The sequence below is a fragment of the Micropterus salmoides genome, unplaced genomic scaffold, assembly GCF_014851395.1.
Source record: "Micropterus salmoides isolate LMB-PRFRI ecotype aquatic unplaced genomic scaffold, ASM1485139v1 Ms_hic_scaffold_15, whole genome shotgun sequence".
NCBI lineage: Eukaryota > Metazoa > Chordata > Actinopteri > Centrarchiformes > Centrarchidae > Micropterus > Micropterus salmoides.
Window position 1 is genome coordinate 27,493,125 of NW_024040596.1, and position 26,870 is coordinate 27,519,994.

A 26,870-nucleotide genomic window follows, 5' to 3' on the forward strand; every position below is an offset into this window, starting at 1 on the left:
CATCAACAGCCAAAGTGTATGAAACTTTTCCTCGTGCTGAGTATTTGCTTTCTGGGGAAAAAAAGATTTTGGTGACAACTGGGATGGAAGAGAATGGATAGTATAAGAAAAAAGAACAATGAAGGGAATGATATGAGTAAAAAAAAAAAACATTGACTTAAAGTAGGATAAACTACTGAACACATTTCTGTTTTAAAAGCATGAGAGAAGATGAAAGTAGAGATGCAAGTTTCATCAGAAGAGGATGTAAAAAGAAATGCTCAGGGATGTGGGTGTTCCAAAAGACCTTCAAATGTCAAAGATGGCCCACAGTCTTAAGTCACAATGTAACTTTGAAATGCCACATCTAATTTGTTCGACACAACTGATTTATCCTATGGCACAATAAAGAAACAGAAGATTTTTTTAATTTGAGATGAGGGAAAACTGCTATATACACTCAACGGGAACACATTTTATTCACTTACATTAATCCTGGAAGTGAAATCAAATCAGAGGCAGAAACACACTGCATATGTATTTGGTTTTATTGAAGAAGAGAGATATGAATAGGTAGCCTATTTTAAGGCACCTTAAAAATGTACAACAAAAACTGGACCATTTATTTATTCAGAATACAAAAATACACATCTCAGTGACTTCAAATTGTAATAAATAGTTTACCATGCATTCTAACCATAAAAAGGCACAGAAAACAGTCACTTAGTAGTCATAAAAATTATCAACTACTTTACCAAAATCATCCAGATATTAACACAGGTGACAACTGTAACATTATATTCCAAATGTGAAAACACGATACACATTATCATTTAACCTTAGGCAATAAATATGCAAATATTGTTTATACCTACATATATATTCTTAAAAATGAAAACTGTGCCATTGTAAACATAATGTAAACAAATGAAACTCACTTTTCTCCCATCACTTTAGGAACTACGTCAAAGACTATATCTCATCCTGTCTTTTACAGATCCTTGCATGGGTTTTTGTTTGGTTTTGAAAACCAGGCAGTTTGCAGCATTATTTACAGACCACTGGAAAACACAGCAAGGGAGAAAGGTAGCTACTTCCACTTTGTATGGAAAGGTCAAGCATTCTCTTGCCTGGAGTCTGGGGCCAAAACACTTAAGATTTAGAGAACCCAGCAGACACTTTAACCACACAGAGAACATAAACATAGACCGACACAACACAGGAGCTGCAACAGTATTAATGGATTCTGTTCGGTAACTGACATGATGGAGATTAAATGGATGTGAGGCAAAACTTAATGAGCACTGCAGGAACAAGGCAGCGAACAGCAGTTCTACTATACTGCTCCATTTAAAGCACATACTAACAGAAAGGCTTCAACTTAGACAAAAACCTATATCCAGAAAGGCCAACTGTCATCAAATAGTTAACAATGAATCTGATATACTAAATGAATAAAAGGAAAAATTCTGTCCATGAGACGAAATGATCTTCAGTCGGACAGATGTGCAACAAAATGGGACAGAATCTCTGATGTTTAAAATTGTGTGGTTCTTCGTAAATAATTACTATCTTTGGCTAGTTAAGGGATGACCAATAACAATTTATCTTAGATTGGCATTTGATTTACGCTTATTGATTACTGCATGCCAATGAGCAACACTACAATATGTTAAAAAAAGTAGTCTGACAACTGATAGCATAAGAGACTGTAAAATCGTGCTGTCTGATGTGACTCAGGGACCGTGGAGAAGTCAGATGTAATAGGTCGCCCTCTTATGGGATATTAGACACAATACATGACTACTGTCAATTCAGCCCCCGATTCACTCACATTCTATATATATATTTTGATGAATGGTGAAAAGTTGTGCGCCTTGTTAAATTCTAGTACTCGATAGTCGGTAAAAAAAAAAAAAAAAGTAGGTAGAGTAGGTTTTTAAACAAATTCTTAGCAAACAACACATTACTCTGAGAGGGAAAAAGGCAGAATTAAAAACAACATACAAGCGACAAATTATTTTTCAAAGGGGAAAAACTAAATGATTAGAGTTAAAATTAGTTGGCAATGGTAATTATATACCTGCAGTTAAGGTACAATATGCGATTGTTGTAGTAGACACACACAAACACATTGTGATCCATACATTATATTGACACAACAGTCATGCCTGCTTATTCTACTCATTCATTGACACAGTCCTACTTTAGTGTATCATCTTGGAAGCACAAAGGAGCAAAACTACAAACTAGTGAACTGCTGGAAGAAATTTGGAGTCCGTAAGAAAAACCAGTCTGTCTATGTGTCTAACTTTTAAAATCTAATCCCCAAACCTTGAGGAGGAGTACATGTACAAAAAACTATTTCGAGGTTGTTGTTTTTTCCCCACTGAGAAACATCATGTTGGAAAGCTGCAAAGACAGTATCAAAACAAGAGATAAAATATTGCACCATCATTAGAATACAACAGCATTATCATGTACAAGAGATTCAACAATACACAATTGTTATGGTGTAATATACACAATCAAATGTGTAAGCTGTTGACAATGCATGCCATGTCAGCAATCTACAAACGCATTAGACTACAACACTTAGAAACATTGTTTGCATACACTGGTATACTGTATATACAGTGCATATATATATATATATATTTATACAAACTTAGCATCACATATAGAAATATACCCTGTAATGCCACCAGTCTTAAAAGAAACTAACAAGTAAAAGTACTGTTCTAACAACATCTCACTTGTAATTTGAAGGGAAAAAAGCTGCGCTTGAACAATGCTATGCAGGCTGCAGATCAACTGCTCTATTACAAACCAATAACTAACTCCTATTCTCATTATTGTTAAATACTGTGTTAAATTGCCAAAAGTTAAAAAGTTGAGGTGAACTGTTAATTCTATGTAATGATATGAGGCTTTGCACTTGCATAAAGCAAGAAGTAAAAAGTGCCTTTTAAGTATTTCTTAAAAAAACAACCCTACAGTATTTGTGATTGGCTTCAGACCAACAATTTTACTTTCTTCCTGACTAATACTAATCTTTTTCCCACCTTAATTGGAATTAACACCTAAGACCTAGTGGCTTTTCAAATTAAGTGGTGAGATCGGAAGAAAGTCATCATATGAGTCATTTTCTTGGACATTCACTTTGGTACTGATTTTCCACCCACAGACAACGTGTCAACGTACAGATATTAATTCCATATATGTATACCTCATCAACAGCTTTTTTTAAAAATGTCTTATGATGTCTATCAATCAAGCACATTTTATACTAAATAACTGAAAATATGGCACTTAAAACAAATCTTTGACAAATCATTATCATGCAAACAAAATAAATTAAAGCTAGGAAAAAAGTTTGATTTAGACCGAAAAGGATGCTTTCAGTAGTAACAAATGGCATCGTAATACTTAAGTTATGTAAAACTTGTTCAAGTGTTACTTTGCACGCAAAAAAATCAAGACACTAATCATGCAATTAAACATATTTAAAGTTGAGCAAGCATAGCATGCGACAGTATCCCACTGTTTTCAAACACCACACCTTCCAGATTACCACCAAGACTGTGACGTTACAAGTGTATCTTCTCTGTCTCCTCTGAACAGCAGCACTACTAAAACCCGAAGGTTGCTTTAATGCATCTGCAGCTCTGTGATGTGAGGCAAAGATCCAGACATCGCATTTCTACACACTACTGCACCGAACAGAAACTTAATCCCACACACATGTAAGTCCTAGTTTTGCTACTAGTTTATTGTCACAACTTAGACAGCAAGTCAACTGTCAACAGCATGGTTAGGCGCATACCTGATTGTGTGCTATGAGTGGTTATTAACTTAGAAATGGCTTTTTTTGTGAAGATCCATGACTTCCTTTTGCACTTCCATCAGCTTTCTCAACATTTTGGCACAGAAGCACAAACACACTAATGTATCTTGTTAACCCCATCACAAAGGCTTTCTCAGCAGAGGGATAAAATCCAGCTTTCCTTGAAAAACTGTCTTCTCCATCACTGCCTATGGTGCTCCCAATCTCTTCCACTGATGTAAGGGGAATGTTTGTTTCCCCTCTTCGGTAGCATCTGCGTCCGGGTTAGAGGTCAACCATAGAGGCCTTGGCCAGGTCCTTAGTTCCCTGGAGAATTCTCTTCATATGACCCACTTTCGATATCCCCAGATCCTGACGGGAAAACAAGAAGACCAACTTTTATAAACACATAAAGGTCTATTGCAAATTAATCATTATACCCAAACTTTGGCTTTTAGAGTGATGCATTGAATGTGTCTACTATTGGATTGGGCAATCCATGCCATTAAATTTAGCACAGATATCCATGGTGCTCAGTGAATGAATTTGAATGACTTCGGTGATTCTCTAGTGACGTTTTCTCTAGTGTCACCATGAGGTTCGCAATTGTGATTTTGAGTGAAATGTCTCAACAACTATTGGATGAACTGCCATAACATTTGATAAAGCCATTTAGAGTGCCATCATCAGGTCAACATTTTCGTTTAATACTTTATCACAAAACTAATGACATTACAATTAGCCTAAGCTGAACCTTGTTTTTAGTGCTAATTAGCAAATGTCAGAATACTAACACACTAAACTAATATGGTGAACATCGTAAACATATCAGCATGTTAGCATTTTATTGTGAGCATGTTGGCATGCTGACATTGGCATTTAGCTCACCACTCTTCCCAAACCATAATGATGAATGTAAGTATGTTCCCTCTCCTTTTGGCTCTTTTTTTTGCCTCCATCAACTCCTGAAAGAAATGTTTTAGTAGCAGTAGTGTACAGTGGGTTTATCTATAGCTGAAAATGACACTATGAGAGCTTGGGGACTGAACCTAAACACTACACTTATGGGCCATACAACCAAAACAATGTGCTTATATAGTATAAAGCTCTGTAGAGCTATAGGGAATTTTAGAATCTGGGCATTTTTTTCCTTAGGTTTGTCCCTACAAACAGATATTATGTATTAAGACTTTACACTCAAATATGCAAGATAAGCAAACAACCCCACAGCTGCTATTAGATCTGTAATTCGAAGTAACCAAATTTTCTCTAATTTTGGTAGAAATGTTGGTGTTCCTGTAGAACATCGTTGCTCATATTAAGAAGCTGACTGAGAAAATAATTTTTCAAGGCCTTCTTAATTAAAATGTGATGTTCTGAGCACCCCTTTTGCGAGATTGCTGAAGCATGCAGATGTTGTTCTGGTAACCCAGTGCAGAGAGGACTGATGGTGCTAATAGTTTAAGTGACTAAAGGGGAGAGAAGTATAAACTGCCCTCTGATTTTTTAAGTCACTCACTTAATTGTTTTCTGTGCGTCACTCATAGGCTGTATAAAAAAGGCGTCACTGCATGAATCATGTGATGTGTAAAAACAGTACAGAAGTATGTGTGGTCATTTTGCAACATTCAGGCATTGGTTGCATAAGATTTAATAAACCTTTTGATGAAAGATTTTCTGACTGTCTGAGGTTAAAGCACAGGTGTAAATAGTTAAATGAGCGGCTGATTTTCACTCAGCTTCAGTTTCAGGGTCCTGATATTGTGCATGTTTGCTCACTGTCATACTGTCACAGCACTACAACAGAACCACTGTCAATGTTATAAATGACATGTTTTCCTACGACAAGTCAAAATGTCAGCTGAATGTGGAGATGTGGGATGGTTGTTGCTGTTGTTGATAAGAGACACTTTAAGAATCCCACATTATTCTATATTTTGCGACAGAGAAATAATGACTGAAAAACAAACAAATAAGCACAAATGAACACGAGTAGCCCAAGTGGGCATATTAAAATTCAAAGATATTTAATTTACAATCATAGAATTACAGATATATTTTTATTGGATTTTGATTTGTTTGACCAGTCAATTAATCTACTAATCATTTCAGCTGTACCCTTATCCATTATATTAAAACAGGAAAGCAACGCAGCAAATTGGAGAAATGGGACTACCAACTCATTGAAACTATGATGATGGAACAAGGGGCACTGATCACAGGTATCTGTGTGTGTGTTTACTGAGGGTTAAACTTGTCATTACACACTGGTGTCCTTTCGCTGTGCACTGATGTAAAGAAAATAATTTTTTAACCAACCAAACTGTTGGGCAGAGTTCATGTAGAAACACTGTCTCCATAGCAGAGTTTGTCCACCAGATGGCGCTGACAAGTTTATTGTTCGACTGTAAAATGTTCTGCTCAGTATTGGTCACAAGTCTTTTATGACCAGACCTGAGATTGTTACTAAAATATATTTGTTTATATCATGGATTTATTCTTGTAATCATTTGTTTTATCTTCTGAATATTGATATTTCATAGCAACAGTTGCTTTTTCATTGATTGACTCATTTTTTTAAAGGATGAGTTTGGATGACTTTTTTTTAATCACACTTCTTGTTTTGAGATTTCACACAATGTAGTTGGATCCTGGGGGTTGCCTGACAACTGGGAAATATGAATGCATTTTCCTAAAGCGGGTATGGACTAAATATCTGTGGATCTGTGGTATGTATAGTCCATGTGCAGTCTGACCGCAATCTGTACACGTCATAATGACATCATTAGAAAGTCCAACATGATGCCTCATGGTCATTTTTTGGAGATCACTCTTTTCAGCACATACAGGTGTTGGTCATGTTTTTGTCAATTTTCCGTTTTGCACATCAAAAAAGGTGGCAACATTAGTTTCCACAACAATGGCAGTATACACCTACACTTTGAGAAGGAAGGCATCCATTGTCCCACAGATCAGTACAAATTCTATTGATCATGTGTGCATGTGTGATCTGTGCCTATTTGTCTATTTGTGTAAAGACGCATGACACCAACTCATTTCAGTCTCCTGTAAACTCGGGACTGCATCTTCTTTTTTTAACAGAATCACACATTCTGAGCTGAGCCAGTTTTAATGTCACAACTAAACTCACTGCCTGACTTTGCACTTTTGGCCCTCTACAACCAGCCCAGCTCAGTTTGGTCTCTCCACTCCCAGCCCATCCCTGATCCCTGTAGGCTTCCTCTCTTCAGCAGATACACAGTGTTAGTGGGCTACAGCGAGTCTCTTTCACCAAAGCAACGATCAGACAGTAGAAGCCAAGCAGAGCAATGCAGCGCAGCACAAGAGGTGGCAAAACAGGGAGACATCTACCAGGTTAAAGAGCATTAGAAATACAGTATATCAGGAGGAGACAGAGTTGATTGTGGGTAGGACAAGAGGGTTCACACGGATTCACTGAGGGACTGAGGTGTGGTAACAGGTGTGTGTGTGTACCTTCAGGTCCCTCCTCTCCAGGTGCAGTAGCTCCGAACCTCGGATGTCGTGTCGGATGAAGGTGTCTCTGTACTCCCCCAGACTCAGCTGTTCCAGCCAGACGCCCACCTCCTCTGTGCCCCATCTCTCCACTACACACACATACACACACACACACACGGAGCAGAGCAGAGAGAAGCTCAGGGCGCCTCACTGGTATGCACACGCACACACACACACACACACTGCCACACACAACAAAAACTGTCGCTCTCACGCTTCTCTCAACTCATTGTCCCACTCGTGTTCTCTCTTTTACAGCGCACACATGTGAATATGTCATCACACACACACAACCTCACACATGGGCACAAATTGTGGTAAATCACTTAAGGAAGAGATGGGGGGGGGGGGTGGATGGAGTGCATCAGAGAGGAAGGGAAGAGGGAGAGCAGTGGCGGCAGCTGGCGAAGAGGGAGGAGTTTGACAAAGGCCAAAGGTTGGTCAGAACAAGGCAGTGGCCAATGCTGTTCCAGGAAGGCTGGGGGCATGCATACCATCCAACAAAACCAGAAAACACAGAAAAAGTAGGAGGTAAAGGGAGGCAGAAGCCTGTGCAGTCTGCAGGAAATACAACCCAAATAATCAGGAACCAGCCCGCGATGAGAGGAAGAGCCTTCATTCTTAAACCTGACCAGTAAACATACTTATTATTCCTGTATACCCACTTAGTATGCAGCACCAAGTTAGAGTGGCTTGTTTGGTCATCTAGAAATCAGATATTGACTGTTTTGAGTTGATTTTATTAATGTTATATGCAGCAAAAATTATTTGATTTCTGGTTTTCATTCAAAACTAACATTGGATCCCTGCAGGTTGCTCTTTGGTGCACCTTTATTCTTCTCCTCATTTTGCGCCTTCTGAAGCCATTTTGACAGCTGGATGAGCATGAATGGAGGGGGTGGGGGTGTTGATTAGGGTCAGACTGTGGGATATAACGCCTCAAACACACACCCATTCTTTGTGTTTCTACCAGGAGACTACAATGCAGTAATGCCTTCATGCATGTAATATGATGGCAGCGAGGGGCATGGTGAAAGGTAACTATGATGACTGCTGGAAAAACCGAGTATGTTTATTTTGCGTGTGTGTGAAGTTTAAGTCAGTTATACAGTATCAATGAATGAATGAAGGATGGTAGCACTTCCAGCTAATCGTCCTGGTTGTATTTCATAATCTGAGTATGTGATGTGACATATTTGATCAAAAAAATAAATAATTTCTGTAGCCTCTAAACAAAAAAACATCTAAACTGTTTGAACTTAATTTGTGTAAGTTATTTGAGCTGCAGCAATATTTGAGCTTTCAGTTTGTCATTCAGTGTGTTTTGATTTGTTGCTACCATCCTTTCGAATAAAAGGCAGTAACAATGATGTCATGTAAATACATTATGAGGTGGTCAGAGCCGGCAGTGCAGATGATGTTCCCAGTCAAATCCCCATGGCAGATGGGACAGACTCTGACTGATTCCCCTCCTGAGCAGTCTGTCTGTCTAGTCTGCTCACTACTGAGGGGAAAGTGGGCGCAGCCCTACCTGACTGAGGGCTCGTCTTCTTGGTGGCCTTCTCCTTCTTGAACTTGGGCACTATGCGAAACATGCTGCTGCGACTGTTCCTCTTGCCGTAACCCAGAGAGTGGTCCTGGTACATAAGCACAGTCAACCTATAGCCTTTCATTTAGCTACTCAGCTCTCCCGTTACATGGAACCATGTTACACTCAACACAGTATCTGTCTGCAGATAGGTCTTAGTTATGAGGGGCAGAATGTCGGTAATGTTGTGTGTCAGTGTTTGCTGAGGCTTCTTACCTCCTCATCATTGGGCTGCAGTATATGGTAGAGCCAGGGGATCTCTCCCAGTTTGCCCAGTTCCACCTCTGCACTCTGCAGAGCACTGGACAGCTGCTCCTCCTCTGGTGGATCCAGTTGCTGGGGGAAAACACAAGCCGAGATCAACTACACGCAGCACACTGTAATGAGAACTACGAAAATAAGATCGCAAAATAAAACAAATTTATCCTTCAAAACCATAGTATGATTGAAACATTGAATAGTATGGAATAAAAGTAAAAGAAAGTCGTAAATAAAAATATATCTCCATTACGGCCATAATAACTCACCAGAGAGACACGGCCCAACAGAAGTGACTCTGTCTCGTTGTACAGAGCCTTGACAGTGCTGGCCACCTCTATAGCTGTGTTTCTGGTCAGACTCTGGAAACAGGACACAACTGTTATGTAGTACAATGTCACACATGTTAAATATGTTCAGCAACCAACAGTACATACATTTGTTACGGTTTAAATCAGGTCTTGTTTTTTTAATTCAATTTTCACTAAGTGCTAAGTTGGAAAACAACATTACACCAGCAAAAGACATTGTCTTTGTCTTGATTATTTTAAAAACAATATTTAACCTACTTTACATAAAACAACACTGGGTAATGGTCCTAAAATACACATTTTCATATTTCGCTTTTTTAAAACTCTATTTGAGTTTAGTTTTGTTGTTTTAGTAAACATCAACCCTTATGCAGTTTTAACTTCTCTTTAAACCTCAACATTAGATAAATAATGTGTGCAGCAGGTTCAATATAAACCTTTGATTCACAACAAGTGGGTTTAAAGCTAAACTGTAGCTTCTGTGGACACAGCAATCCGGTTAAGGAAATCTGTTCACAAAAACATGGGTTTAAATTGTCTTAAACTCTAAAAAGCAGCTGAGCAAATAACACAGCAACATCCCAATGTTCATCTTAGAATGAAAACCTGTGTGAAAAAGTGTGATTCGTGCTGATCGCTAACCTCTGGGAACTTTGGGTGTGTTTTGTTGATGGCGTGAGATGCGGCATTAACAGCATGAGCCAGCTCCTGCTCTAAAAGCCCATTGGTCTTCGCAGCCTCACATATCCTGTGATCAGACAGAGCACATGTCAGTGGGCACGATCCATGATAAAAAAATAAAATAAAACAATCTCCAGACATCTCTAGAGCCCGTGGACCTGTAGAGTGAGACCTGATATTCATGGGAGTACATGTTTACCTTGTAATGAGCTCCTCTGCAGCTCGGGCGCACATCTGCACCAGGGCGGCCTCCTCCTCTGTAGCCAGGTCCACAGACTGCTGTGGGTAGAGGTGAGGCCGCAAAGGAGGCTTATCATACTTCAACTTGTCCTCCCATGACTTCAACGTGTTCTCAAACGCCTGTAGGGAAAATCAAAGGATAAGTTTATATCACAAAGCTTTGTCCGTCTACCAGGGCGACTCTCACCCACCAAAACTTTCTAGGTACCTACTGCTCCTCGCAGAGCTCCACTCCACTTCCCTTCCGTCCCTCTTTCTTACCCGGTCTCTGGTTAGCATCTGAGCTCTGTTCTTGTGCTGGATCTTGATGACTCCAGGCGGTTGGATCCAGGCCTCACCATCCACCTGAATGGGAACCCCTTCATCTCCCAGGATCGTAATCTTCACTGTTCGACACTGATTTGGGCAGTGAGGCTCAGATTAGAGGCACGTATCTTATATGTATGTGTTATTTTCCTTTCATGTTGCTTTTTAGTGTGTTCTCACCTGTGCTATGCGGTGGTGTTGCAGTTTGATGACTCTGGACACAGCCATCTGCATACTCCCAAACACAGCCACAACTTCCAGGATTTTATCATCAAATGATGGGGCACAGAAGATCTGCACGACACAAACATTACCTTCAGGAACTGTGCTGGAACATGTTGCATCTGATTGTGTATTTTATAACTACTCATTTAAATCTCTGCTAGAGAATTATGCTGGCTATTATATTATCTTACATTTTTTTTTCAATAATCTGTCACTCAATACTTTTAGACTTACTTAGTCCCATATCCATTTGTTTCTACTAAAAATGTAGATTTAAAGAAATCCCTAAATATTATTCCAGTAAGTAATGTCAGTATGCCACTAATGTAATATATTAATAAATGTGAGCTATATTGGTAAATATTTCTGCAGAAGAGGTGAGTTTACTTGGACAGGAAAATGGACAGGAAATAATAAATTTATTGTTAATTTTGGTCTGTTCGTGACATTTGTTGACAATACGAAAATTTTAAATATCACCAGACTTATCCTTTAATGTAACTGCGACAGATATCGCTATATTTGTAAGAAAAACCTGCCTCAAAGGAGAGATTTTTTTTGCCAGCTCAGTTTAGCTGCAGTCTGAATGAGAAAGGATCACATCAAGTCTGGTATTGATCTCCCAGCAAACTGCCCGTGAAAAGGTCAAAGCAATGAGGAGTCAGCGTCTTCCTAAATACATACAGAGGGGCTCAGCATAAAAAAAGAAAATTGCTGAATGGGCAACATTTCCCCTAGATAAAATGATCAAAGAACACGAACAGATATGTTGACCACTAGATGGAATACAAAAAACACATTCAACAGAAACTTCTGTACTGCATTTGGGCCAAAGTAGTTTTAAGTCGTAACATGTTGGTCAGTGACAAAAGAGACACGTTTTCTGACAGTTTTTGGTATCAAGATTATAATTATATCATAATGTAGTCACTGTATTTCAACTATATTTTCAATACAAGTCTATTCAAGACAAAGAGAAACCTGGTAAACCGGTAAAATTGTACCGTACAGACAGGGGACAAATTAAAGGAAAAACCTGAATAAAAAAGTGGAGAAACTTCTGTGCGCCAGGGCTCCCTGAACTGTTTGGTTGAATATCAAGTACAGCCTTTACAGTCACCAGATCTTAATCCAGTTTGACACCTATGGAAGATAATGTGCTCTACCATCAACATAAGACCAAATATTAACTTTCATCTTCCAACCTATTTATTGATGTCCTTTACTGTGTCGGATGCTATATCTCCTTTTGTTATGTCTGGCTATGTTTGTGTCTTTCTATCTACTGTACTCAAGTCTCTCTTGACCTCAATGAGATGCCCTGATAAAATAAAGGTAATATTTATAAATGAGGGAATATCTTGTGGAGTAATGGTGTTTATCGCTCCAATAGAGTTCCACAGACTTGGCAAGGAGCCCTGAAGCTGTTCTGGAGGCTCGTGGTGGCCTGGCTTCTTACTGAGACACTTCATGTTGGTTTTTCCTTTCATTTGTCACCCATCTGTATGTCTGTTTTTGTGTGTATGTGTGCGTGCTGACTAAGTTTAACTAAAAGTCCTCTCCCTGTTTTGGTTTCTTCCTCTCCAGTAAAACAGTTACATAACAGTGAATGCACATACTGTATGTGTGTTTCCAAGGGTAACCTCTGCAGGGGCTCACTAAGGGGTGCGTGTGTGTGTGCGTGTGTGTGCATTTGCAAACTAACTCTCATCTCCCAGCAGCCCTTGTGCTCTGGGCCTTAAACAAACAAGCACAAATTTCTCTCCAACCATTCCTCCCCCTGCACCTCTACACCATCAGGGTCATGTTAAACCAGGATCCAGGCTCTTTCCATAGTTAACAACAGAGAAAATGAGAGACAATGGGTGAAAGACAGAAAGAGAGAGGTGCAGCCATGATCCGGGAGTCTGGCCAATATCTGACACTGGCTTGAGGAGTAAACACCCATTTTCTTCTGCAAAGGTGATCCAAGTCGGCTTGTCCAGTGAGAATATCTAGTGTACTGCATGTGAACTCACATCATCCTCCTTGGTGCCGCCCCAGAAGTTGGTGCCGCCTGCGTAGCTAGGAATGTTTAACACTGCGATCCCCTGAAGGCTGGGCAGGGGGATGTACTGGCCGTCACACTAGGAAAGACAATAATAACCAGGCAGAGCTCAGCTTGACCAGTAAGTGAAGCGAGCAGAGAAGGGACATGTGTCCTTAGGAGAAACTCAGGGTGTCACAGTCTGCAGCTTTCATGACCATCAAATCTAGTATATTGTGATACATTTCACTGCTATCCTTTATCCAACTTTAAGGCTAGCTTCACAGCAAAAGAAAAGAACCATAAAGCTGTAAATAAATAAATAAAATAAAATAAAATAAAAAAGACGATTTCTGATGTATAAAAATCTAACAGAACAGACACTAAGACAAGGAATAATATTTCATTACACTATTCCTGTTTACCCAAATTAGTAGTGTCTAAGCAGGTGTTTTTCATTGGTATAACTAATAAATTCATTGTATTTGCCTGATTTTGTCTACCTTAATATCCAACTCTGCCTTAGATAGAAATCCCTATGTACAAAATATATCCTTTAATTAATTATAGTTGCCTGAAAATGAAATTCTGTTCAAAATAATACTGCCACATGGTAAAAGAAATGCGCTCTATTGTGTTATGAACAGTTTCATGCATGTTTAAAGGGCTTGAACTTAAATAGCCTCGCAAAGCCCAGCAGCCTATTTTTACTTTTCACTATGTCTTTCCTTTGGTGTGACATCAATAAATGACTCTCTTACACCTGACTAGACGAGCACACCATCCACTGGGCTGTGAGTGGAGAAGCGTGGCAGCTGTTCTGGAAACATTGTTTTTCCTGAAATCCAATCCTGAACTTTTTATCTGAGGTGAGAAGTAAGCCGGGCAGTTGCAGAATCATCGCACTTCCATCTACAACACTTAAATAGTGTTTGAATAGTGTTTCCAGAGCTTCAAGAGTGTTGAGAAGTGGTAAGTCACATCCTCACTCAATTACTCCCCACTGTTTGCTAATTGCTCCAGCCCACAGCTGCCTGGGTCTACAGATTCCCAGTAGATGTATTTTTAGACTCAAGTCATTGTAAAATCTGAGTCTGCAATCTGATTCTTCTTTTCTATCCTTTCTCACCTCTAGCTGGACCTTCTGCTCCAGGTTCTTGTAGGTTCTCTGCAGAAGCTCCTTTGTGCCCAAAACACCATACCACATCATGTTCTTTGTACGACTCCTGTGTAGGAGGGGAGCAGAGGGTGAGATAGATGGAGTCAAAACACAAGAAAACATGCATATCAGCCTTACTAATCTGAATGCCAGTGATTCAGAGCTTGGACACTTCCATCATAAGAAAGGCTTTGTAAATACAAATGTGGGCAATGAAGCAGCTTTCACTGAAACATTCCCTTGATGGCTGGTTGCCAATGACAATATCTGTTGCTCAGTGGCTGAGAGATGTGTGGAAAATGTGTCTCACCTGCATTTCTCTGGATGCTCCTCTCGCTTGTTGTTGAACTCCAGGGAGATCTTGGCATCCAGGCCGATGCCAAAGTAGTTGTTCATCACACACTTCTCCATGTAGCCCTCTCTGGGTAGCAAAACAACCACACAAACAGACAAAGTAAGCTGGAAACCCGCACACAAATACATCAAGGGCAACCAGAGGGAAAGAAAGAGACAAATGTGGACATAGATTGGCACGTGACTGGACAAGCAGCGGCACAATGACAAACATGGGAGGAGACACACGAAGAGAAACAGCTCTTACAGTGAGTCGAGGTCGGGGTCGATGAAGGGTGTGGCACCGAAGGGGTCGATGTTAGCCAGCAGCATCTTGCTAATGATGGAGCTGCCAGCGATGGAGGCAGCCAGACCTGCCCGCAAGCCTGCACACATACATAGACATCTGTCACAATAGTTGAAATGTCTGAGTGATCCTGTCCTTGTGTGTTTTGTTACGGTCAGTTGAAGGGACATTTGTTGTATACATGCTTTAGGGATAGTGTCAGGTTTAGGGTTGAAATGTATATAATTTCTTGTCGTGTGTGTGTGTGTGTTTACCAGGGCAGATGATGCGTGTGTTGAGTACAGGGAGGTTCTCCTTGCTGGTGGTGAAGGAGGTGATGGTGAAGGAGCCACAGGACTGAGTGCTGCGGCTCACCCTCCTCTCCGTTGGAGAACAGGGACTTTTAGCAGCTAGACACACATAAAATAAAAATCACATCACAAGTCTTTTTTTGTACTCAAACACTTTGGTTCATATTCCTGGTTCCTTAGGACAAATAGAACAGTGGGTACACAATTACTTTTTAATGTGATACCACCATCTCATTCGACCAGGGGGCATAACAAAACTTACTGCAGCTGCAAGAGTAAAGTAAAAGTCATCTGAACTGACAATTAAACTGACATTAAATTAAGTTGAAAGTCAGTGGTTGATATTAAAATTTTCCAGAAATAAGAGTTTTGACACACGTCTTTATTTATATGCAGTTAAACACTCTTGAATGAAGATACGCTGAACATAATGTATGTTAGTGTTGCTATGTTCCACCAGAAACAGTAGAACAAAAGCAGGGAATTATAAAAGGTGATAGGTAAGTCATGTAATTTTAGGAACAAAAACTTGGGACTGACCTGCCTGGTGAAATAAATTACATATACAGGTGCATTCCACATTTATTCCATCCAATTTTGAGAGTAACGTGTCTAAGGTACAATGTTTATTTAGCACGAAACCACTACATTTCTTAAGGATAAAGGGTAACAAGAGTACTTTGAGTTGTAATTGTGTTTATATTTATGATTATTTTTGGATTTGGTTGTTATTTTATTGTTGTTACTGTGCGCGCACCACATAGGATTTGCCAACCTTGTCAAAATCATAACAATTTAAAGTTTATTCTGATTGAATGTTTGACAGGTTTGTAGGTTCTCATTTAGAAATCTTCATGCTTAGTTAGGTAGTGCACACAGCCCTGAGTAAGTGCAGCTTCGTGTTGCCTCCCTTCTTTTTGGCTGTCAGCAGTTTTTTTTATTCCATTTGAATGCACAATGACAGCTTCTGAACGTTGCGTGTTTGCCACATAGCAACTTTGCTCTCACTGACGCCACGTGAATCCTCTATGGGGAAACAAATACATGCAAGATTGGCAGACTGGGATGCTGACATTTACTAAAAGGTGGATTTGACCAAACCACGAGTAATAAACCCATCTGTTCACATCCTCTACTTGCTCAGTTTGTTTTCTGATTTTTGTCCAAGTCAAGACGGAGTAAGGAGGCAATTAGAAGAAACAAGGAGAGGATACAAAGCAGAGGTTCGACTGATACCTCGTAGTCTTCCAACGGCTGAAAAATGTGTGGAAGGAAGGAAGCAGCCCCATGATAAACAGGAAGAACTTCTGCCCCTAAGACAATAACACATCCTGTGGCCGATGCACACACACTTACATAGAGGCACACTACACACTTACGCACATCAACATGCATGTGCATCTACATACAAAGCTGCACACATGAAACACATTCAGACACATATAAACATGCACACACAGACGTTAAAGTTGCCCTGCCACCAGAGGTTCGACAGGTACAATCATTTATAATTAATGAAGTTCTCCACTGCCACAGACTGTTGTGGAGAGATAAACAACTTAGTCTGGTGCGAGAGGTGGAATATCACAGGACAGCGAGGTGTCTTTATACACTTTTAGCACTAATCCTTGAGTTTATTTATGACAGGAAACATGATTTGCGTCAGCAGTGCTTTTTTTTCCATTACCTATGTGTCTGGTTCTCTGTGCTGCATGCAGTGCAATATCCACAAGGTGGCGACATTAAAGTCCTGTGTGACCATCTCTTCACTTTCACAAGTTCACAAATTAGACTATTCACAAAGCAGAGTAATCTTCTTATACAATGTTTTCTTCTCTTAGAGACAAGAGGAAGGAATGTGTTTTGACACATTAAACTACATGACACAAGAGCTATCTTCTCAAAGTAGGCCTCAACCACTAATTAAACAAAATGTCTTTTAAGTGAAAGCACTGAGAACAATGCCAGCTGGCAAAGTGGAAGAACTGGAAAACAAACAGGCAAGACTGGACAGGTTAAGTGTTTTGGAAATGGCCCAGGATGGAACTGCATCAGGGCCAAGCAAGTAAAAGGTTTGCAATCAGGTCACAGACTTGGAATGGGACAAGGCCAGACAGGTCAGAGATTTGAAACAGGGCTGAAGCAGCAGCAGAAGCAGTGGTGCACTTACATGGCAGCGCTTCCAGTTCTTTGGTGTCCTCATCCTTCTCGCTGTCTCTGTTCTCTTCCTCGCTGTCCTTCCTGAACTCCAGGGGAGATGGCAGCTCGGTCTCATCTGTGTGGGTGTTCTGCTCATCAACCACTAAAAAAAAGAAAGCACAGGGTGGGATAAAGACGACACAATATGCATTAGATGCCCTAATGCATGTACAGTACATCCAACCACCGATTTATCTTTCTGTGTTTTGCATTTCATCAATAGTGATGGTTATATCTTCATTTACCTAACAACAGGGACCATTATAAGGCAGATGACCTTCTGCACGATCAAAAAAGCAATTCTGCTTTCAGCTTTCAACATTGATTTCTGCTATTTTCTTTACAGAAACCTGCTCAAAACAGGATTTCAAAATGTATTTTATATATGTATTGTAGTGTATTTCATTCACAGAAAGAAATTGGATAAAGTGAGCTCAGGGTTCACGTGTTACCTCTCTCAGCCTGTTCTATGATCTGTCGCACGGCTTTCTTCAGACTGTTGGCCCTGAGCATCAGCTGCTCCCTGCTTTTGAACAGCTGGTGTGGGGAACCTCCTCCTCCTTTCTCTGTCTCATGCTCCTCCAGCTTCTCCTTCAGCTCCGTCAGGCTTTCCTCACTGGCCTCCTCTTCTTCGTCGTCCTCCTCCTCCTGCTCCTCCTCTACGATAGGCGGAGTGGAGTGGGGAATTGTCTCTATCTGGCACTCTGTGTTGAGGGTATGGAGGAGGGAGTCCAGTTTCTCATTCAGGATTGCACACTGGTGGGCACAGAGTATTCAGAGGACGGACAATTAGCAGAAATGTAATATATAGGGAGAGGCCTTTCAGCACTCGATGTCAACTGCATTGTTTTTGAGGCTTACTTTGAGAGACATAGTGTCGCACTCATCAGTGTTCTCTGTACTTTTTTCATAGGCTTTCCCCACTTTGGCAACAAAATCCTTCACTGTTTCATATAGGATCCTAAGAAACAGGAAGAAAACATTATTGTAGTAATTAATGAAAAAGAAAAGATGCCATCAATCAGATCTCTGATGACTATTAAGACTAAGCTGTGGATCCACAGACTAAAGCAGTTTTACTCTTTCACACTTTATCCTTCTTTACTGTTTACAAGACAACTTACAGCTCTGCTTTGAACAATATGCCAAAAAATGAAAAGGAGCAATTTTATTGCCTAATGAAATTGTCATAGCCGTGTGTGTTAACCTGCAAGTGTATACTGTGTATTTGTGATAGGGCAATCTCAGTAGTAGTGCCAGTTTGTCCTGCCCCAAATTCATGTAGCTGGTTATTTTCTGTTTGGGTCATGCTGGTATGTTTAAAACACTTACTTGGCAGAGGAGATGACCACAGTTTGCTGCTCAGAGTTGAGGATCTTTGTGAGGTGAGCAGCTACTGAGTCTTCATAGGCTGAAATGTGAAACTGGAGAGAAAACATTTTTTTTTTAGAAGTATGCATGACTTTTTGTTGTATTTAGAAAACAATACATGACTGATGTTCTTGTAGTAGGCCCAACAATCTAAAGCAGATTTTTTTAATCAGTACTTGAAACATTGCAAACCTTTCTAAAAGACTTGTTGTGTGGAAAACATTATTCCTTTGTCCAATTTTGAATTTAAGCTAAGGTGAAGCTGAATTGAAAATGTCAGGAACTATTTCCAGCATGTGCTCAACTACCTCCTACTCATGTCTGTCTGGATGCCCTGCTGGGTTTGATTGTGTCTGCTGATGCGTGTGAATATCTGTCAACTCCTGTGAGTACCTGGCAGTTGTCGGCTCCCTCAGGCGTGGTGGGGCAGCTGTGTTTGGGTGGGATCTTAATCTCGTAGGTCATGATGCTCCAGCGGTCCAGCATCTTGTGCTGGCCCTCTCTAACTTCTCCAGGGTCTGGGGCAGCTGGGTGTCATCGTCACATGATGGGCCCCAGCCCAGCACCCGTGCCAGATCATTGCCCGTGCCCAAGGGCAACACCCCCAGCTGGCACTGAAACACAGGCGGAGGGTTTATTTGACATCAGGGGAATACATGCCTGCTGCAATCAAAATGAGGACTGTGTGTGAGTGTGCATGTATGCTTGTGTGTGTATAATGAGCACGTCTTTATGTAAGCCGGCCAGGAGCAAAGGCAAAAAGCTAAACTGGCACAAGGACACCTCATTTTCTATCGACGTGTAGCTTACTCTCTCAGGAATATCTAGCTAATATGTTTATGACAGTAAGCAATTGTAATTGTAGCAACTGTAATTTATATATATATATATAATTGATACAGGAGAAATAATATTTAAACACATTAGAATTGGCCTATAATACTGTTTATTACACTACCTGTTTGTGGAGATTGAGTTTGTCAATCTCTGAGAGGACCCAGCCAACACTCCCATCGCCTCCACACACCAGGATCCGGAAGTTGTCAAACTTCTGAAAGAGGCGTAGACTGACAAAACACACACACACACATTTATGTCTGCAGATATACACATCAGAATTTGTGGAGCTCTGTCAGTTTGATTTCCTCACCCAAGGTGGGGCCCGCCGTTGACCAGGTCAAAGACTTGAGCTGGGTTGAGGAGCTGTTTAAAGCGTCGTAGAAATTTCACTCCCTGGTTGTCACCACTTTTGGAATTGACGAAGACCAGGAGGGGACTGGCACATGATGGTGGACAGGTGGCCTTCCAGAAGCCTGAGGAGAAATCGCAACAGAAAGGGAGGAAATGAGTATCTGTTGGACGCCGCAGGCACCATAAACAGATTTTCAACAGTTTTTTTTGTAGTGGCATCAGATCTATCAGCAATAGATATCATAGTGAATTAAACCTGCATGACTGGATACCACTTGGGTCAAGTAGAAAAATATGTTTTTGTGCTTTTTGACTAAATTGTTGTGCCTCTTGTGTGTTTGTGTAGTTTCCATGTTGGAGAGGAGGTCATGTGGCTCAGGTCTCATCTGTTTGGCGACCAGTGTTGGGGAGTAACTAGAATTTAATTACATTTTTTTTTACATTGTAATGGGTTACAGTTACTTATGAAAATTTTCATGATTACATTAAGGGTTAAATGTCAATATTTTCTTGGCTAGTTTAGGCCATATACACTCACCGGCCACTTTATTAGGTACACCTGTTCAAATGCTTGTTAACACAAATAGCTAATCAGCCAATGTGAAGACTGGTTCGAGATGACAGAAAGGCAACAGTGACTCAAATAACTCGTTACAACCAAGGTATGCAGAATACCGTCTCTAAACGCACAACAAGTCAAACCTTGAAGCAGATGGGCTACAGCGGCAGAAGACCACACCGGTGCCACTCCTGCCATCTAAGAACCAGAAACTGAGGCTACAATTCACACAGGCTCACCAAAATTGGACAATATAAGATTGTAAAGACATTTGGTAATGCACCACATCACAAAGCTCAAATCATCTCAAACTGGTTTCTTGAACATGACAAGAAGTTCACTGTACTCCAGTGGCCTCCACAGTCACCAGATCTCAATCCAATAGAGCACCTTTGGGATGTGGTGGAACGGGAGATTCGATAATGGATGTGCAGCTGACAAATCTGGAGCAACTGCGTGATGCAATCATGTCAATATGGACCAAAGTCTCTGAGGAATGTTTCCAACACCGTGTTGAAAGTATGCCTCGAAGAATCAAGGCAGTTCTGAAGGCAAAACGGGGTCCAACACGGTACTAGTAAGGTGCACCTAAAAAAGTGGCCGGTAAGTGTATATATATATATATATATATATATATATATATATATATCATTTTGTTGCTTTGCATGTTTTTCATGTGCACAATGTCGTCCTTTGCCATTTACAGCCACAGCCGTATAGTAAAGTTTGATGCTATTCTGATGCTTTTGATTAGTTCTCATGTTTGACTTTGCAGCGCCACCTGTCTGCCAGATAAACTGCCTCTCAAGCTGTCTTTTGAAAATGGTTAACAGTTTAAAACATTTCAACATCATTACTTTGATAAAGTAATTAAAATAGTGACACTACTCTTACATTTTAAAACTTGTAATCAATAACCTATTACATTACATACACTCTTGGCAACACATGGATGTTACTCGATGAAATTCTTTATATATGTTTACAACGTATAATTTTGTCATCCTGATTGTCCACACAGTAATTTTACAATATTGCTCTACTGCATCTGTCTGTCCTGGAAGACGGATCCTTCCTCTAGTGCTTTTTTTGAGGTTTCTAACATTTCTTCCCCATAAAAGGGTTTATTTGGGGATTTTCCTTATTCTAGAGGGTCTAAACATAGAGGGTGTTGTATATTCTACACATTGTAAAGCCTCTTGAGGCAAATTTGTGATATTGGACAACTTGATATTGACTGACTTAGACTGATCCTTTCATATTCTGTAACCAGCAACCAGGGTACAGCTCAAACTAGAGCAGCAGGGCTGTTAAACAACCTCATCAAAGTCTCATGAGTGAGACTGCGTGTAAAAATACATTGGAGCACAGCACATGCCAAAAACACGTGTTTTGCTTTATAGTAGAGCACACACACTCACAAGCACACACGCACACACACACACATACAGAAATCTCACTGTGTTGATAGCTACTGTATGTGCATATTTGGTTTTCCTCCATATTATGGTGTGTGTGTGTGTGTGTGGCACTGATATCTGCTCCTGGCACTCCCTCTTTTCCCTGTACCACTGGCATCTTCCTTCACTCTCACTCTCTCTGTGATGTTGTCAGTAAAGGATGGGTTGAGGGAGGGTGAGTGGAAGATGAGGAAGGGAGGGGGTGAAGGGGAGGTGGAGTCACGGCGCTCCAGCACGTGCTGCAGTCTTCCCCCGCAGCCAATTACAACCAAACTCCCCCTCTTCCCAGCCTACATTTGGGCAGAGGGGGTCCTGGAACGTGAGGAGATGCAGAGAGAGTGAAGGACACAGAGAGTGAGAGAGAGAGACGAAGGATTTTTTCTTTTACTTTCCCTTCTTCCTTTTTCTGCTTTTGTCTTATCCTTCATCTGGATTCCCATCCTCCCTTTCTCTGACTTTCTTTTATCCAGCTACCAATTAGCCAATGCCAGCTTTTCACAGACTCAGTGGGCTGTGTGTCTACTATATGTGTGTGTGCGTGTGTGTGTGTGTGTGTGTGCATGCGAGAACCAGCCATTAGCTTCAGCAACAGTAATCCAATCACACATGCTTATCTGAGTCTGTCTTGCAGGTGCTGATCTCCAACTACAATGGGTTTAATGTGAGCTTTGAAAAGCACACATACACACACATACACATATGAGCAAAGAAACACAGACAACACATACACACTTTGTTGAATAGACAGCCTGAATGGAGCCTCAGGTTACACAACATGTTAATGTTAAATATGTGTGTCAATTTTCACAGAAAGTTGGGAATTAATTCTTCTCACACACACATCCTGTCTCATAATACTGATCTATTTTAAACCCTCACAGAGGTGTGTGCCAATCTGTCAGATAAGGCTATTTTTGACCACCTCGCTATACAACAGTCAATTTCCTGGAACACATACTGGTGTCCCGTCTCTCTCTATAATAGCTGTTATGACTAGCAGGAAACTAATAACAAAATGTGGATTTGATGCTGAGACCAATTACCCACAGGGAAAATAATGATATTGTCTTTTTCTTTCTGTTTTCTGTCACATGTTCCAGCAGTTTACAAGGGAAGTGTGTGTGTGTGTGTGTGTGTGTGTGTGTGTAAATGATGGATTCTGTTGTGTTGACCAAACCAGTGCATCATCACACTCTCCCTCCCTCCTGCCACAGTCCTTCCATGTGACAGCGCAAAAGGTCAAAGTTCAGAGACAAGACATCATCCCACCAAATAGGGAAAAATCTCATTTATTTATCTCTGAAATATAACGATTGCTCCAACGTGCATCAACCTCTGACCCTTTGGGCGAGTCAGCATGATTGTATGTGTGTGTGTGAGTGTGTATCTGTGTGTGTGTGTATGCATGTGTGTGTCGCCCACCATCGGAGTCAATGCTGTTGAGCGCCGTAGGGGGAATGATGGAGACTTTGCACTGTCCAAGAGGACACTTGCGAGGGTACAGGTCCATACAGGCTGTGTGCACCTAAGAAGAACAGCAAATACAAGATTCAAGACTTTAATATCATTTATCTCACATTGATGTACAACAGCAATGACATAAAATTCCCTACGAGTATGGTGACTTAAAAGAAAGAGACCAATAAATGATATCAATGATTTACTTCAATATTATTTTAATAGTTGATTTAACATCTGGCTAAGGGACAACAGTGGGAAATTTGGATAACACTGGCACATTTACAGTAATGTTAAGGAATGCATTGTGCCTGTAAAAATAAATAAATAAATACTAAATTATTGATCTTAATCTTATAACAGAGAAGCGACATATGTATGTGTTTATGAAAGTTTATGTCCTAACTGTGGTTGCCAGCATGCTAAACAAGCAGTTACCATTGCAAACTTACATTCTACAAACCATTAACAAAAATACAATACTGTCATTTTGACATATGAACACATCAAGCCACATTTAGTGCTGAGACAATGCTTTTTGTCTTAAATGTTCTGATTACCATTAAAATGATCAGCTTCTTGTCTAATTTTAATCCTGTTTAAATGACAATGTAATCTAGCGGGGGCAAATTAAGCATTTAGGCATATGTGACAGATGTCTCACCATAGCTTTGCACCAGAGGCAGCGCCAGTCCTGCAGTCTGAGTACGCTGCCACATGTCTTATCACACACGGCACACTTGGCACTGACGGGCAGGTTGCCTTCCAACCATGGTGAGGCATAGCAATCTGTAGGTTCAACACACACACACAAACACACACCCACACACATGGTTCAAGAAATAGGCAGCATCAATTGCTTTGAATCCAGAGAACTCATTTCAACATGCTTAGCATTGATATGAAATGGGTTCTCTATAGGCAAACAATACAAGTCAGTGTTTCAGCATTTCTTTCAGAAATTTATTTTTTCTTTGCTTGGGGAAATCCTCCAAAACATCATTTTAACCATCATAGGTAACAAACAAGGCTAATATAGTTCTTACACTGTTAGCAGCTCCTGAAGATGTGGTTACCTAATGCATTACAATATACTATGAATGCCTTTAAATACAGAAACCATAGATAACTTCACACACAAAAATACTTACCCCATCCTCATCCTCAATAATATCCTTTCCTATGGAAGCCAGGGTGGTCCATTTACAGTTGTTGGTGGCTCTGACAGCACAGCGTTTATGGGCTTTGAATTTGCACACTGAAAGACACAAACAACCAACACACATAAGAGTCTGACAGCGTTTTCCAGCATAGCAATTACTCAGCAGCTTTATTTTGTGGCACTACATTAGACGGATGCAGTTGAAGAACACAAATGAAACATTAATTGTGTTACAGCAAATAGTTATGAACTTTACTTCTAATTATGTGATGGGAATTACATTTAGTAAATGCCCAGGCATTTTCAAACACTGAGGTAATATAAGAAGTTCCTAGGCTAACTGTACCTAAAATACCAAACTTTCACAGATTTCTGTGGATCCTTTTCTCAACAAGCTGAAAAACACTGGACACTGATGCATGATTCAGAGACAGACACACCCCGCAAAGTACAGTGTTCTAATGAATCAAGCCCTAATGAGATGTCAGCGTGTGTAATTACTAACCTCCCTAAGCCTGTTCTACTGTTAGGAATCTAGTAGACAGAAGAAGCAAAGCATGAGGACTTAGCTCCACATCACAGGTTTCAAACCCTTTATCAGTAGCCAGCAACAGGCAGCCAGCCAGGCTAAGAAAGACTTAAACCCTGGACCACACAGGACAGGTGGATCCAGCTCCACATTAAAAGCTACCTGCTGTACTGTCTGGATACTGTGTCAAAACCGTACATCTGACAGTGACTCACATACTGCACATCCATTTGTGTGTTTCTGCAGTATTAGTCACTTAGCTCTGCAGATGAACAGGTGAAAGTAAACGCCTGCTACATGTAATCAGCTCCAAGATAATCCTTAGTCGCCTCATCTCAGTAACACATTATCGCAGTAGGCAAATGAGGAAAAAGCAGACCACATAGCTATATTGCACATTTTCCCTCCCACTCATTCATCAACACCACTCAGCATCATGTACACTGGCAGAGTGACATGAGGCCAGATGTACTGCAAGCATAGGTCAGCCCTGGTTTCTATCAGCTACACTTAGAACTATTACACATACTAGTACATATTCCAGTCGGGTTGAGTTACCACACTATTTACAGTTTTTTAAAGGAATACTTTGACACTTCAGGAAATACTCTTATTTCTTTTCCAAAGTTATATGAGAAGATCATATTTGTCCATTAAACATAAGATAACAGTCCGCTTAGCATACGAGGTTCACATTACCCTCGCAACACCGCAACTTGTTGTTGTTTGTTCTGTTTTGTGTTTGGAATAAACAAATGAGATATGCTAATGCATTTATAAGTTGATTTGTGAGCTTTAGTAGGCAGGTGTTTTTTTGTTAGTTTTTTTACATTTGGACAGATGCAGGCTAGCTGTCCTCCTGCTTCTAGTCTTTCAGAGAAGCTAAACAAACCCTCTCCTGGCTCCAGTTTAGTATTTAACAGATATGAGAGTGACACAAATCCTTTCATCTAACTCTCAGCAAGAAAGCAAATAAGTGCGTTATAAAAATACTTTCTCTATTCCTTTAAAATGGCTGATGTACCAATGAGTATTTTAAACAAAGACAAACAGGATAAGCAAAGATCCTGCTGTATCTCTGTTGGTAACTAAATGACTTTTAAAACTTCGTCTGTCAAGGCTCACTCAGTATGCATGAGAAGGTAACCACTTTAACATCGGGAGAGGCAGTTACACGTTTCTCACATTTGATTTTTAATGTGCTTAATGCAGAATGCTCTAAATAAGAAACAAGAGTGAACTTTAAATATAAAATGAATATTTCCTGTAAAGATGTCCAGGCAGACAGGAGATTGCTCTCGCCTTCTTCTTCTCCATTAGGCTGAGGCACTTAGCAGACTCATGAATAATGTCGGTACTCTGGGGAACTTTGCTTCTGGCTACCCCACCCATGCTCATACACAACACTGATCGATGTGTCAATCTAGTCTACCGCTAAATGTTGTTAGAGAGCATTAGCAGAACATTAAGAGAATTCAGAGGACATGATACCACTGCCTGTTAATAGCCAGGCCATAGCCAGAGTGTTCACAAACCAGACTGGAAGAAAACACTGTGTGTAGACCTATGATTGTATGTGTGAGAGTGAAATAGAGACAGAAAGGAAGAAGAGTTTGTCTTTGTTTGTGTTTGTGTGTCTGCGGCTTGGTAGCACAAATCAATCCCCACCGAATGTCCTGCGTAGGAAATCGAAGGGAAATTTAAGCCGCGTTGATTGCTGTGAAACTGTTTGGCTGGCTGCTCTCGACGTTTAATAGAGACACTCTCCTGCCCTCGTCTGTTTTTTTTTTCTTCTCTCCCTCTTTCTACCATTCTCACATCCTGTTTCTCATTCACATGGCTGATCATCCACCTCTCATAGTCTCTCATTTGCCA

At 40.4% G+C, this 26,870-nt stretch overlaps 1 protein-coding gene across 1 annotated transcript in view; it reads right to left on the reverse strand.

The window, feature by feature from the left end:
- Positions 1–509: 509 nt before the first annotated feature.
- Positions 510–26,870, reverse strand: part of dgkh (diacylglycerol kinase, eta) — a 60,551-nt gene continuing 34,190 nt past the window's right edge. The window contains 26 exon segments of the mRNA XM_038721376.1: positions 510–4,177; positions 7,301–7,431; positions 8,874–8,979; positions 9,147–9,266; positions 9,458–9,550; positions 10,142–10,247; positions 10,380–10,540; positions 10,682–10,816; positions 10,907–11,020; positions 12,970–13,077; positions 14,107–14,203; positions 14,447–14,557; positions 14,738–14,855; positions 15,031–15,165; positions 17,237–17,368; positions 17,718–18,021; positions 18,127–18,226; positions 18,598–18,689; positions 19,030–19,127; positions 19,130–19,250; positions 19,595–19,703; positions 19,787–19,949; positions 23,269–23,371; positions 23,969–24,078; positions 24,081–24,093; positions 24,456–24,562. Coding sequence (XP_038577304.1) covers positions 4,091–4,177; positions 7,301–7,431; positions 8,874–8,979; positions 9,147–9,266; positions 9,458–9,550; positions 10,142–10,247; positions 10,380–10,540; positions 10,682–10,816; positions 10,907–11,020; positions 12,970–13,077; positions 14,107–14,203; positions 14,447–14,557; positions 14,738–14,855; positions 15,031–15,165; positions 17,237–17,368; positions 17,718–18,021; positions 18,127–18,226; positions 18,598–18,689; positions 19,030–19,127; positions 19,130–19,250; positions 19,595–19,703; positions 19,787–19,949; positions 23,269–23,371; positions 23,969–24,078; positions 24,081–24,093; positions 24,456–24,562 — 3,074 coding nt within the window. The 3' untranslated portion in view covers positions 510–4,090.